Raw genomic sequence first — 14,605 nt, forward strand, 5'->3', positions numbered from 1 at the left:
TCTCCAGTATACCTGACCCAGAGATAAAATCCTCCAGCTGGCTGTTGGGCTCTTAAAAAAGCTGCTGTTTTGCCATATCAGTGTGTTTTACACTGTGTAACGTAGAGCAGTGAGTTACATTCCTGGTAATTGCATAAGAAGGATATAGATTGTGTGAACGTGAGGCAGAATATGCGTTACTAAAATGCAAAGACAGAAAGCTCAACTTTGCACAAAACTCTACTAGCACAGGCTAACCACACCCCGAAAACCCCATCATCTGTGAAGGTCTGGGTGGGCTGCCACACACTGTAGGCGGCTTCATTTGAAGACTGGAGTCCTACATGCTCCAATGCTGATATGGACAAAATCATGTGGTTTGCTCCCACAGGACTGCACATTGCATAACAATAAGGTTAGGCAATATGAAAGAATATTTTTCTTTTCAGATTTCATTCTAAGCATTCAGAAGGTCTTGTCATCCCATATCTAGGCCTATGAGATAAATTACACGTTATCATCCATTATCCGAATTCTTTCAATTTTTAAAGCAAGAGTCTTTGGTCCGTTTTGCTGAGTGCCCCGTTTGTTGTCACTTCCACTGTGCTCTCTTTTCTCTGGTCCCTTCTTGTAAGCTAGCACAAGAACATGGCACAGTGGAATGCCAAAAGGTGTCCTAAGTTGGCCAGCCTAGGCACTGCTTTTTCTCATATTCTCAAAACTAGCTCCAGTGTTTCCCACGACCTGTCTACCTAGAGGTGGATTTTTTTCTCCAGCCCTGGTTTGCACAGCCAGTGCACTCTGCTATCCTGATCCTTCCTGAAGACGCAGTTTTCTTTTTCAGTTCCTACAAGTATCATAGTAAAAGGAAAGGAGGAAGACAGTGGAAGGTATTTTGTGTTCTGGTTATATCTACTCAGGGTGGTCTGAATCTTTCTTCAGGGCCGATATGGTTGAAAGGATTCCTGCTGTAGAAGAAAATTGTGCCTAAGGAAAGGGATCCTGCTAAAACTTGAAGTCAAGATAACCCATCTGTTTAAATAGTGACACCCATTTTGAATAGTGAAAGACTGTCACCTGAATCTACCGATTTTTATTTGTCTGCAGCCTTTGAATGAGGCCAAAATGGGTTCTGAACTTGATGTCTGAACTTCCTGACATCATCGCTTGTATGCAAAATCTGTTCATACACAGAAAATATGGCCCCTAATTGCAGCCAATTAGCCCTGCCAGCTTGCTGTGCCTGATAGTACACCTCATTAGCCAGTACAAAATTCAACAGCAAATCAACTCAGTCTTCAGATTCATACAGCATCTGTTCAGGGTAGCCCAGTGCTTTGTCCATTACTTTTTCTACTGGCTCCAGTGCAGCCTTACTGAGGAATGATTGCTTTGGTTATCACCAGTGGCATGAACATAATCATGTCACATTGCGAGGATCTAATGAGCTTTATGAGGCACTTGGTGCTCCATAGTTGCTTTGACATCAGAACTGCTCCGTGCTGGCTGCCGCGGAGCAGTATCACAAGGTGAGTTCCTCATGCTAATCATTAAGGCAAGTTGCTGGCTGAAAGTGAGCTGGCTGCCCAGCCTGTTCAGGGTGCTCACAAACCTGGTTCGTTCTGCTTTGTAGCCTGTTTGCATGCAGGACTCTGCTGGGCAAAAACCAACCAGGTACTAGAGGAAAGGAGGAGTTAAAGCAGAGCACCTATGCTGTAACTGGTAGGAAGCGAGAGGAAGTTTTGTGTTCTCAGCCCTGCAGTCACTCTTTACATGCTCCAGGTTGAATTTTGCTCTCATGGAAATAGCTGCAAAGCTACTAATGTCAGTGGAGAATCACCTGCTTATTTCAGATCTAAATTGAGCTTGCTGTACCATCATCACTCACTTGCTCAGAAAGTTGAGTAACTCTGTCTTTTGTTGAAGCAGAGATGTGTGTTTTATCATGATTTTTATAAAGTGCTTTGAAATCCTTTGATAAAAGCTGCTTTAACTATGTAAATTGTTTATGTACTTAGAAAGGGAGAGGGAGGAGCTGAGCAATACAGTGGTACAGCCAAATCTTTGGGTAGATCAACAACAGTAAGAACCTCTGAATCTTGACTGCTTGAAATAAAAGTCCTGGAGCCTTAATTGAGACTGCAGCAGCCTGTGTATGCAACCTAGCCACTCCTGGCTGGAGACAGTGAGACGTTCATGGTGACTGTGTCTTTAGCCAGGGGGCTTTTGCCTTCCTTGTTTACTGCAGGTAGTGTCGTATCCATCTACTCTTCTATATTCCTCTGGTCCTGGGAATAAGAGAGCTGTTTCCCATCTGGTCCATGCTACCAGGACCAGTTATGCTGTCTGCTTTCTCAAATTTCCCCCTGTCAATCTCATGCTTAATGTTCTCTTTAGCCATATGTGCTGTACTTACCAGTTCTCCTGCTTCTGTTCTTTCTCTTCCTTCCTGCAAACCTTTCAAGGGTATGCCTTCTGGGAAACAAGATGTGTTTCATACATTAAAGTTTGAAACTACAGGGACTTGCTCACTTTGTCCTCAGTGAGTGTTTGCCCAAGAATTAATGTGAAAGAAGCTGTTTTGTAGCTACTCAAGTTCATAGGTCCATGTAGAGCAGAGAACCTCAGTCTTCAAGCTTTGGGTTTAGGTTTATTTAGAGTGTCAGGTCTTCAGGGCACAGCCCTGTGACACTGTGTACAGTTCAGGTGTGCAAAACACTCAGTGCCCCGAAGTTGTTTGGACTACCTTCCACCTGTCTGGGACAACTCAGGTGCCAGGCTCTTCTTTTCTTTTTCCTGCAGCATCTCAGGCTATGGAGCTGCTGGTGGGAAAGGAGGGAAGAACACCATGGTGCGGTCCCACGGCGTGTCTGTGCTGGGAATTTTTGACCTCCAGAAGGATGATACTTTGTATATCTTGGTGGGACAGCAAGGAGAAGATGCTTGTCCTAGTGTAAGTGATTGCCCTTTCTGTTTTGCCTTAATCTCTTCTACAAATCCATGGAGTTTTATCTATTTACAGAGAAAACCATTGTCCTTGAGGGGTTTTGGGTTATATGGTTCAAGGGATAGCTACAGTTTTGCTGGAGGGCATGAGTGTGGAAAGATGAAGTACCATATCACTGTGCTCACTTCCTCTTCAACATTCAGGCCCCATTGATAATAACTACAGGTTCCTGATTGATCTGCATATCTCAGAGCATCTGTGTGGGTTTTCGGAGAGAAAACACAACCCTGCCTTCCTTTCCTCTGGAGATCAGTCTTCAAGGTTGACTTCACAGGGCTTTGTCTTCTGCCGTTGAGCCCAGCCCTGGCATTATCATAGTACTCTGCAACTCTGGAGACCCCCACCTCACAGGGCCTGTTTGGTTATTCTCTGTACGGGAATGAGAGAGACAAATTAATCACAATCAGGGTCAGTCCTGATTTTTGTATTACTAACCAATCGTTGCTGCAAATGCCTTCACAGAAAGGTGCAACTGCCACTATTTGCAGGCACAATAATCTATTAGTATTCTTTGGAGGATGAGGGAATAGGAGATTATTATGGAGGAAACCAAGCATTATCTGATGAAATTTCACCTATAGGTTTGAGCTGGACATTTAAATGCTGTGCATTTCTCAACTGTTAATGGCTGGCATCCAAGAGATGAAAGCTTAGCAGTCTGTTACAGCAGAGAAAGGTTGAAGGATGTGGACAAGAAAGAAGGGTTCTCGAGGCTGGGTGCTGAAGTAAATAATGTTAAAACTGGAATTATGCATATCTACAAACAAACCGTTAATATGAAGCCTCTTTGAAATGAGAAATGTCGTAACTCAAACTTCCATCTAACGTCTATAACTAGGACGTTCCAGCTGAGTGTAATATATAGACTCATTAAACTGCAGGCCACTGTAATCTTAGTGAGAATTTATTGAGTGCTAATGTAATTCTTTCATTGAGGCAAAGAGATTGCATTGACTTGTAGAAGGGACTTTTACTAGATTGGATTGTAATCAGTTACGTCTTTGCCATGAAGGATTTTTTTTTTTAATTCAATTGTAATCTAGTGGTTCCTTTGGGTCATTGACTTTGTCATTTTATTAATCATCCCCACCCAACTCCAAATCAATTAAGGAGAGGGAAGACTAGGGAAAGGAGGATTGTTTAGTTCCATAGTCAAGTCTGCACACACAAAATGGATGCCGTTCATTCTCTGGCACAACCTAGGACACATTTTGTGGTCAACAGAATAATTTGTAACTTGAGGATGCTTTTATCATGTTCCTCTTCCAAAAGAAAACACATACGTGAAAGTAGAAGGAAACAGAAGGTCAATCCTACTATAACTGTTTGTGCATTTTTCCCTTAAAGTGTTGTTGACTTAGTGAGTTCAGTGTGCATAACAAGACAATGTTGCTGAGATGAAACACATAAAGTAAAATAAGCTGGAAGCAAAGCTTGCAACTTACAAATACTCACAGCAGAGTCCTGCTTGTCATGCCATTTAGTGCTCCAATTTAAAAACAAAGCAACAGTTACCTCTCTTAGATCATAGTCCAGAAGTACTTATAAATGATGGTTTAATGCTGTATTTGACGTCAGTTAGTGAATTCAGTCATTTGCCTAATACAGAAGGTTCATTACATTTGGTGTTAATTGGTGGAGGGGAAAAAAGTGCTAAGTAGGAAATATGGAGGCTTTTGAGTGAGGTATTTTCTTTAACATCAGGTCAACATTGCAATCAAAGGTGACACTGCTGCTGTTTTGGTAGGCTTTGAACTAGCTAGCACTGGTAATTACAGTAAAATTGCTGCTACAGCATAAGCATCAGATCAACATCAAAACTTACTTGGAAGTCTAGATAAATATTAGGTAGCTAGTCTATGCTGAGCTCATTGCTATGTCCATGCTATGACTACCTAGGTTAAAGCTAGCTCTGGTACATCTACGTGAGCCACCAATACACCTTAGTTCTGGATAGATGCACGTTGGCTGCCTGGCCCCAACCAATGGGGCACTGGAAGAGCAGTAAAGAAACTTGGGTTCCCTCTGTTTCTGCCATTTGTCTGTTATGTGACAGGGGGCGAGTCACATCATCGCCGAGTTACTCCATTCCCCTACTTGTGAAATACAGATAGTTAATGCTGGGAAGTATTTGCAGTAAATTCTGCTACATGTTGTATGTTAAAAGCTTATGGAGCTTATTTTACAGGGTAATAGATATCAGCACTGAGCTTGCTTCAAAATAATTCAATTAAAATGGCAACAAATTCTTCTGATGAAGGTTGAAGCAGAAAGCAAGATTCTTCTAGAAGAGCATTCACTTACTTCTGCTTATGTAGTTTCACTGGAGGACAATTTATTGGTTTGGGAGGGTGAAGGGTTCTCGAGGCCTGTGTGTGTACAAGGACATGGAGATTTCTTACCAGAATTCAGACCTGGTCTTCTATTTGCAGACTAATGATGTTATACAGAAAGTCTGCATTGGAGAGAACAACGTGATTGAAGAAGAGATACGGGTGAACAGAAGCGTCAATGAATGGGCAGGAGGAGGTGGAGGCGGGGGAGGTGCAACTTACATATTTAAGGTATGGAAACATAGTCCCCACACACCTTCAGCATAAACACATCCTGCCCCTTGCCTCTAGTATTGCAGCCTGAAATATATGAGAACCCTTTATACACCTCTGGGGAAGGGTCCACAAAGTGAGCTCCAGGTATCCTTCATTTCCAGTTGATAGCTGTAGTGAGCCACACTGGCCCTTCACACTTCTTAGAACTGCTACCCAGTATGGCCACACTGCGTCAGTGGCTTGGAGTTTCCTTTGCAAACATAATAGTTTGAACTGGAGTTTTTTTCAGTGCAAGCTGAGATGCTGAAGCATAATTCTACAGCAAAGGGCAAATTCCACAGGACTTTATTCATCTGTCATTGTGGAACATTAGACTTCAGCTACCCCTTTGGCCTATACGGTGCAATGACAAGAAAAGTTGAGGATAGCCTGTATGTTTTCTGTTGGCAACCCTATAGCTAGGGACCACTGATCTTTTCTGTCATGTACTAGCTGAGACAGTACTCATTCCAAACACCAGTTTTGGGCATTAACGATATGTTTAGATCCCCCAGCTTCTACATAATTCTACATAACTCCGCATGCTCAGACAGTTTCCATTGTAGCAGTCCTTTACCTGTGGAGACACTGTATTGCACTGTACAGACCGGTGCTCCTTAGCTATTTCATTTGACGAAAATCATCACACGGTAACATTACAAGCTTTCTAAGAGCCTTCAGCACTGTAGCTACAACTGACAGAGCTGCTGATGCCACTGTCCTGTGTTGCAGAACTTGGTGGGACTAGTGCTATTCATTAATCTTTTGGATGTGGATGAATAAATAATGCAATGGCAATTTGTAGTGCTGAGCAGTCCTAGATGCCTGCTTAGTGCAACATGCAATAACTAGCATGTGGTTGAACTTCCATTTGTGTGTCTGACTTAGTTTGAACACTGCCTTTATTTCTGAATTTGTTAAGATGGAGAATGGAGAACCGGTCCCCTTGATAATTGCAGCAGGAGGTGGTGGCAGGGCCTACAGGGCCAAAACAGACACATTTCATCCAGAAAGGCTGGAGAATGATTCCTCTATTCCAGGGTTGAATGGAAACTCAGGAGCTGCAGGTAAGGAAAGTTTATTCTTTTTAATAAAACCTTGGTGAATATGTGGTACTCCCAGATTCCTCCTCACAAGGAGGTGAGGCGAAACTCATGAAAGCACAGTTTAGGGGGAACATGGAAGTATAACATGCATATAGGATGTACCCACAGTGCAGAATACTCGGCCTAAATAAGGGTATTGGAGATGATATAGCCATAGCAATGGCAACATTCTCCCAAAATAATGTAGTACCTCTCATAAGCAAAGTTGTTTAATTTTTGATGTGGGAGTTTGCAGTGCCAATGTGGCTGTCCTGCTCCCTGCACTGTTTTGTGCTGTGTAGACATACTCACAGTTTCCCTGGCTTATGCAGAAAGAGCATAATTGCACCCTGGCTAGAAGTCTCTGTGAAGAGACGTTGGACTGAACAACCAGCAGAGCTGAAAGTGAGTCATTGGTGAGTATGTTGTATTTAGAGTGGGGCTGGGACATGTTTTCATATCCCTTTCACTAAATTCCTTTTATTTCACTTCAGAACTGACATAGGGTTTTTTCAAAAGTATTTTTTGCAAAGAGAAAGGGAAGGCTCTGTAAGGCAGAAGCAAGTGGTTTGGGGAGTAGTCAGGGGTACCTTTTTACATTTTCCATAGAAAATACTTGTCCTTGTATGGTAGGTGAAAAGAGGTGCAGATGATTAACGTGGTCAAAAGCCCTGCAGAAAGGTCACTGTAGCACTGTGTAGCAAGCACATCCCCTCTTCTAACCAAGGCATGAGATTCTTACTTTCAGCTGAGATGCTTTGAAGGAGTGCTTGTTCTGCAGATCCCTGCAGTGTTTTTTACATAAAAATAACCCCTACCTGTGCCTTTTCTCTTCTCTTAACTGCAGGTGGTGGAGGTGGCTGGAATGATAACACTTCCTTCCTGTGGTCAGGAAAATCCTTGCTGGAAGGTGCTACTGGAGGAAGATCCTGCCCCCAGGCCATGAAGAAGTGGGGGTGGGAGACAAGAGGGGGTTTCGGAGGGGGTGGAGGGGGGTGCTCCTCAGGTGGAGGAGGCGGAGGATATATAGGTAAAGTGGCTTCGTGTTCAAGGTGTCCCTTCCCCTCCTTTAGTGCTAATGATCAGCAAAATGCTGATAGATAATTCTCCTGTAGATAGCGTATTTGACTGTTATGTACTAGTATGTCTGTGTGTTGCCTTTTTAGCACTAGATGAACGTATGGCATTTAGTCTTTGAGCAAATAGCCAGATGTCAGTCCTTCAGCTGTAATCCTGGCTTTGCGCTCTGCAAAATGTGCCATCAAGATCCTGCTGTGATTCTTGAACCTTCCATTTTGGGGTTATAGTGCTGAAGAAAGAGGAGCCACAGGCTATGTGCTCCCATTGCCAGCACCTGTGTTTTGAGGGCTTTGGTCCTGGAGATTGGCAGCCAGGCTTTATGCCGGGGAAAGATGGAGCTTCTTCTACCCTGCCCTGCCGTGGGTGGGCCTTGGTCCTGCGCAGGTGGTCTCTGGGAGCAGAGGCTCAGGCTGCCAGCCAGGACCCCTCTTAATAATGATGGTGGTGTTGACTTCAGTCAACAAGGAGCTAATTTCATGTGCTGGGGGTCTCAGGACATCTGTCAGATGGCATTATGTTGATTATAACTGGTGTGGGCCGTATTCAAGATCTCTACTAACCCATAATCTCGTGGGCCACATAGTTTCTTCAGCCATCTGCACTGTGGTGGACTTTTTAACCCCTGGTTCTCCACAGCTTAAATCAAGTGTATGATAGACTAGAAATCCTGAGAGGAAGTAATGAGTTTAAATGATTAAATGCATGTTTTGTACCAATGTTGCTGTGTAATGCTTCTTTTTCCAACAGAATGCCTCACATGACATAATTTTAATTTCACTGAAGATGGTTAAAGAGGAAAAGCCATTTTTGGGTGGGGTGGCGGAATCTTTGCATGCTTGTAGTACAAAATATATGGCCCGTACTGTGCCTCTAATATGTTCTATATGCCCAAGCACAAATGAGCAACTCATAAATTCCTTCAGTCTCCACTCCTGGTGGACCACCCTGCTTTCAGGGTGCAAAGGAGAGGAAGGATATCAGATTATTCATGCCGTCTGCTGACACAGTACATACCTTGATCAGCAAGGGTACTGAACTTAGCCCTTGAGTATTGATGTTTTCCAGTCTCTTGGTGACATTAATTTTAAGAAGGCCTTATATGTTTCACAGCATCCAAATGGTTAAAGATTAAGTTTGTGCCTTAGTTTGCAACTGTCTGCCTAAAAGAGAGCTAAGAAATTGATTAGTCACAATCTGCTGCTATTAAATTGAAGTTCTAGAGATAAAAGACCAGTGGTTCATGCCACAACACGCTAACTGTTCCCTATATGTTAAATACTTTTATTTATTCTCTTTTCTCATTTGGATGCCTCCTTAAATATGCTAAAGTCATGCATGTTGCAATGCTTATCTGTATTTTAGTGCCAATGAGCCTCAGCCTGTTAAGATAACTTCTGGTTTGACATAGGTGGCAATGCTGCAGTGGACAATGATCCAGAGATGGATGGGGAGGATGGTGTGTCCTTTATTAATCCAATTGGTACTTTATACACTCCAGCACTTAAAGGTATTCATATTGGTCAGAAGTCTTCTAGTGTGTTTATTTCACGTTAAGAATAGTTTGCATCTGTAGGACATTTTACAACCCTTTGGGTACAGCTTAATGTCGTCATGAACATGAGGAGGCAGAAAGATAGCATAACAAAGTCCAATGGAGAATAAACAGAAGTAGCAGGAAAAAAGCACGTGAAGAGAACATCAAGGCTATTAGAAAACACTTCCCAACAATATAGTCTACCAGCCTATAGAATAATTTTGGCCAAGGAAAGTGGTAACAGAACCTCATAGTTCAGATAATTTAGGAAAGAAACAGACAAAGCACCTGACTATTCACTAACAAACATGTTCCTTAGAGCATCCCTCAACAAAGTATCCAAGTTGGACCAGGGAGTTTCTAGAGAAAACAGTGCAGTGCTGCCCAGCAGTGCGTGGATGTGATAAATACTGCCACTCCAGCCTGTATTTGCCCAGAAGTCAGTGCGATGTGTTCAGAAAATACAAAAATATCTATTTGCTCAAAAAAAGTGTTTGCTTTAGAACAGCCAGAAGTATTTTCAAATACAGATGCACTCTGGCCTGATAGATTCAGTCAGAAAGTTTTGAAAACATCGCAATGTTTGATCTCAGAGGGAGTAAAAGCCAGGAAAGAAAAGGGTGAGCCCCACGGACCGCTGAAAGGCCACGTTTCCCTTAGCCTTGGCAGCAGCCTCCTTGCTAACCTGGTAGGACTATCTGCTCAAAGCAAGCCAAGTGTACCTCAACTGCAATGGGGCTAATTTGGATGGATGTTATTTTCTACATGAGAAAAGTACAGGAGCTATGGAAGGTGGGGAGAAATCGGTTTCTTAGACAGGGCCCACCCTGCCCCATCTGGCAACCGTGACCACCATGTCCCGTTTCTGTCAGTGCCCAAGGGAATGATGTGAATGATCTTTACAGTAATTAATTCATCTTCTTTCATCCACTCCCTAGTGACAGAGGGGCACGGAGAGGTGGATATTAGGCTGCATCTTAACTGCAGTCACTGTGAGATGGACGAGTGCCGTGTTGATCTTGAGACTCAAAAAGTCATTTGCTTTTGTGAGCCAGGCACAGAGTTGGCCGAGGATGGTGTGTCTTGCATAGGTAAGTATGTGTTATGGGGTAGGCTGCCAGCATGTTAAACAGAAAATGCATGGCAAAAATCTGTAGTTCGGACTGTAAGACCTGAAAGTGTTATCTAGTCTTTCTTAAAACTGGTTTCTGTTGAATGTTACCTTCTTTCCTGCTGGTATATGCTGCAGAGTTATTTTGCTAGGATATAGACACATCAGTGCTGAGGAATGGTGCACAGAGCAGCATTGCTGGTTTGCTTTACAGTATATGTTTGGCATACTGGGCAGCACTGAGAAGAGTCAAATTTAGTGCCTGGTTGTGCTGATGCTCTCATTCTGCTCTGAAGTCATGAAAGTTTGCTCACTGAAGGAATTTTCCAGCTAATCTTAAATTCCAGGTCAGTCCTCTTAAGAACCAAAAAAATGTACAAGGTGAAGAATATAATTCCTGTGGATTTGGACATACAAGGTGCAGGTGGAGAATCTGTAAGAAATTCTGCGTGAGAGATCTCTGAGGAAAACTAAAGACAGTGCCTGTACTTGCCTTACTTGAAAAACCAAGGGCTCAGAGCTCCATTACTAGGTTTCCTTCATATTCTTGCCCAGCAGTTAGAGCAAGTGGCTCCAGGGTTTTGGGATCCTGCTCTCAGCTTTGTCACTGGCATGGGAAAATTGTTCTTTATTTTTACCATTCCCATCTGCAAAATGGGTTAAAAGCGCGGTCATTTTGCCAGGGTGAAGTAAACCTTAATAGATGGTCATTGAATGCCTTGTGGTCCCAAGTGAGTTTGCAGCTATGGAATACTTTGTACTGCACTTACTGTTATCAGGTTTTTCTGCCTGGATTAGATGCATTTAGGAGATGATATATTGCAGTCCTCCTTCTGCTTTTGCTGTGATTTGGCATTGATAGCAGCACCTTAACCCTGGCAATGTAATGTTCTTTCCACCCCTCCAACCTCCTGCCCCTTGTTTTTATGGTCTTGTTTTCATACCCAGGGAGTGCACATGTTAATTCGTTGATAGCAAACCATCTGTTTTAACGGCTTGATGTTAATTGAGGAAAGTGAAACAATGAGGTATTAGAGGTCATAGATCCTGAGACCTGATCATGCAAGAGGTTGCTCCTATACTACAGGAGCAGCAGATGAGTAAATGGAAGGAAGAGCAGAAAAATCTGTCTGCAAAAAAGTGGCTGCTGGAAGATCATTTCAAACATGTAATTCCTTCTTCTCCTGCCTCTGTTACAGCTGAGCCAGTGGTTCATCTCCCTCTCTCCTTGGTCTTGTCTGTAGTGACTTCAGCATTGGTGGCTGCTTTAATTTTGGCTTTTTCAGGAATCATGATAGGTGAGTGTTTCTCTGCAAAAGGTACTTTCATATGAGGACTGGATCTGAGCCAGGGATAATTGGGCCCTGGGAGGCAAAAGGATTCGGGTTTTTAGCTACTGCTGTATTTAATGACACCTTCCCACACACATGCCTTAACTTCAGATTTCAGATTTCTAACCACAGTGAGCAATTTGAGAAGGTTTCAGTTACTGACTGCATCTCAAAAGAGACATTGTTGCTTGTGTTGTAGTGTAAAGCTGCCAGAACACAACTGCCACTGGTTTTGTGAGAGCTGTTGGTGCTTAATGCCTAACAGCAAGCTGCTTTATTTGTGTGCCTGTATACAGATTTAGCCTCTTAATGTATGACAGTTAAGCTTGAAATTCTCGCGTAGGTTCCCCTTTTACACACTGCTACTTCATAGGATGTGGGAATTCTTGGCATCTTTATTTGAAATTCTAAAAGGTATTTTTCACCCTTCCATTTTCTTATTTTAAACAATTGCTCACCTGCATTCGATTGCAAGCAGAATAGGTTTGAATCAATGAAAAGGAGCCAGGGATTCAAACCACAGTTCTGCCACCTTTCTTTGTCCACATGGTATATAGTCTGGGGGAGGGGAGGGATGTACCCAGAGCAGCAAATGGCAACTATTAAATTAGATTTGCACAGCTGTTTCAGTTTTAAGAATTTCAGGAGTTATCAGTTGCACACACATGGTCCTACACGTATGATTTCTGGCCTGACAGTCCCCTTTAAAATTACTAATTCTCAGGGAGTGGAAGAGTAATCCTCTTTCCGTCCAACTAGCCTATCATTGCCATCTCAGGAAAGAGCAGCAATTTAAAAAATCAAAGCAAAAGCAATGAGGAGGAAAATGGAGGACAGGAAGGGTTTGTGGATAGGTCATTACATTCGTCTGCCTTTGCGAGTGCATGTTTACCCCTTAAATTCTTCCCCTGAGCAACATCTGCTGGAGAAGATGCAATAGCTATTACCGTCACAGTCTTTAGGCTCAATCCAGCTCCCACAGAAATCAATAGTAAGGGTAATAGTGATTTAACCTGCTCACGATTGGCATCTTGCTTTGAAAAAAATACTGCAATATCAATTACTATTTCAAGGAAGATTCACAAGGATGTCTTCTTCCAAGGTATGATTTCTAATGACATTTCAGAAGTATCAGTGAAGAGATTCAAGGAATATAACACTACCATAAACTGATTTCATATTTAGTCCAACTCTGTTGTTTAGAAACAGAGGAAGTTTTGCAAAATGAGCTAGTTTTATGTACAATGTATTATTCTGAGGTAACTGTTTAGTCTATCTATTTTGAACAACATGATGCAATAATTCATTTCAGATTTTAGTCACTTCTACGTGATTTAGGAAAGTTGGTTATACCCCGACTCCCTTAAGTTTGGAACTGAACTCATACTTGGAAGGTCCAGCTAAACTAAATAGAACAAAACAAAAACCTCAGAACTGTGAAATCAGAGATCTCAGCAAGTGAAATTCATTTTACTTCTTCCAAAGAGTTCAAGAGCAAGCCTGTTTCTTCATGAGATGTGTAAATCAAAGGTTCCTGGATAACTTCAGATTCCATTTTCTGTCTGTAATTATTTGATGTACAGAAATATGACAGTGTCACTGTCTAGTTTGATTCACTGAAATTTGGGCACACGGCAAATTCCAGTGAGACATGCTGCATGGCTGCTGTCCTGTTCCAAAGTCAATCTGTGTCTCTGGTTTACTGTGTTCTCCATATTTAGTATATCGTCGGAAGCATCAGGAGCTACAAGCCATGCAGATGGAGTTGCAGAGCCCAGAATATAAGCTGAGCAAGCTGCGTACCTCCACTATCATGACAGACTATAATCCCAACTACTGCTTTGCAGGAAAGACCACATCCATTAGTGACCTCAAAGAGGTGCCTCGAAAAAACATCTCCCTCATACGGTAAATTCATCTTTGCTTTCCCCATGCTTCACACTCACCTATGCTGGCTCTCTTACACAGATGTGAACTCATGTCTTTGTGCAGGCACGTACAAATTCTCATGCACTTCTAGGCTCATGCCCCTTTTCATAAGAAAGATGTAAAGCTGCAGTAGTTAGGCTTGTGTGGAGGGGACTAGACTTTGGCAGTCTCCTTGACCTTTTATGGGTGCAGTGTTAATCTTCTGGGATTATGAGAGGGACTGAAGAGTCATCACCACTAATTCAGACACATCTTTTGCAGACTGTGCAGTGAATGGTCCATTTCCAATATTAACTGATGAAATGCCGGGAAGGCTGAGGCTTGTAGGAGGCTCTTTTAAAGTCTTTGATGGGATCTTTGGTAAAGACAATGATATCCTTAAGTACAATAGCAGGAAAAGCAATGGGTTTGAGACTGCCAGACAGTATTAAAAAGACAGGAATATAAAGCCAGCAGGATAGTCATGTCTAGATCAGAACTTCTGGAAAGTTCAAAATAGTCTCTTATGAAAAACTTGAAAATTCAGAGTTCTTTTCCACCTTGCTCTACTGCAGAGTACAGTGTGTGCCACTTGTGAATGTGACATTACCCTTGTACCAAAAAGCCAAGAAGTGGAAGCAGGAGAGCTTACAGTGCTAAAAAAGATGATGCTCAGAGCAGTTCATGTAGTCTGCAATGTTTTGCTGTCTCTTATCTCATTCCCCCTTACCTGCACATCTTGGTGGACTGCATCTGGAAGTTTCCAGTGTGCCCTGTGCTGCTGCTGCTTTTGTCACTTGGGCTTTGAAAGGATTTTTGAAGTGTGGCAAGCTTCAGAGAGCAGAGGATACAACTGGGAATTGATAAGGGCAGGGAAGGGTGGCTTTTTGGGAGGAGGGTGAGTTATGAGCTGTAGAGATCTGTTTTATACCTTCAGTTTGTAATAAGTTGGTCAGGCATAGCCAAAAATAGTGTCTCAAGC

General features: G+C 42.6%; 1 protein-coding gene across 1 annotated transcript in view; it reads left to right on the forward strand.

Annotated features, from left to right (window-relative positions):
- The window catches only part of ALK (ALK receptor tyrosine kinase), a 316,153-nt gene that overhangs the window by 285,378 nt on the left and 16,170 nt on the right, over positions 1-14,605 (forward strand). The window contains exons 13-20 of the mRNA XM_075147934.1: positions 2,782-2,932; positions 5,419-5,550; positions 6,497-6,641; positions 7,507-7,689; positions 9,148-9,246; positions 10,212-10,364; positions 11,584-11,682; positions 13,437-13,623. Coding sequence (XP_075004035.1) covers positions 2,782-2,932; positions 5,419-5,550; positions 6,497-6,641; positions 7,507-7,689; positions 9,148-9,246; positions 10,212-10,364; positions 11,584-11,682; positions 13,437-13,623 — 1,149 coding nt within the window. The remainder of the gene's footprint in view (positions 1-2,781; positions 2,933-5,418; positions 5,551-6,496; positions 6,642-7,506; positions 7,690-9,147; positions 9,247-10,211; positions 10,365-11,583; positions 11,683-13,436; positions 13,624-14,605) is intronic.

This window comes from Calonectris borealis, chromosome 3 (genome assembly GCF_964195595.1).
Source record: "Calonectris borealis chromosome 3, bCalBor7.hap1.2, whole genome shotgun sequence".
In the NCBI taxonomy this organism is placed as follows: domain Eukaryota; kingdom Metazoa; phylum Chordata; class Aves; order Procellariiformes; family Procellariidae; genus Calonectris; species Calonectris borealis.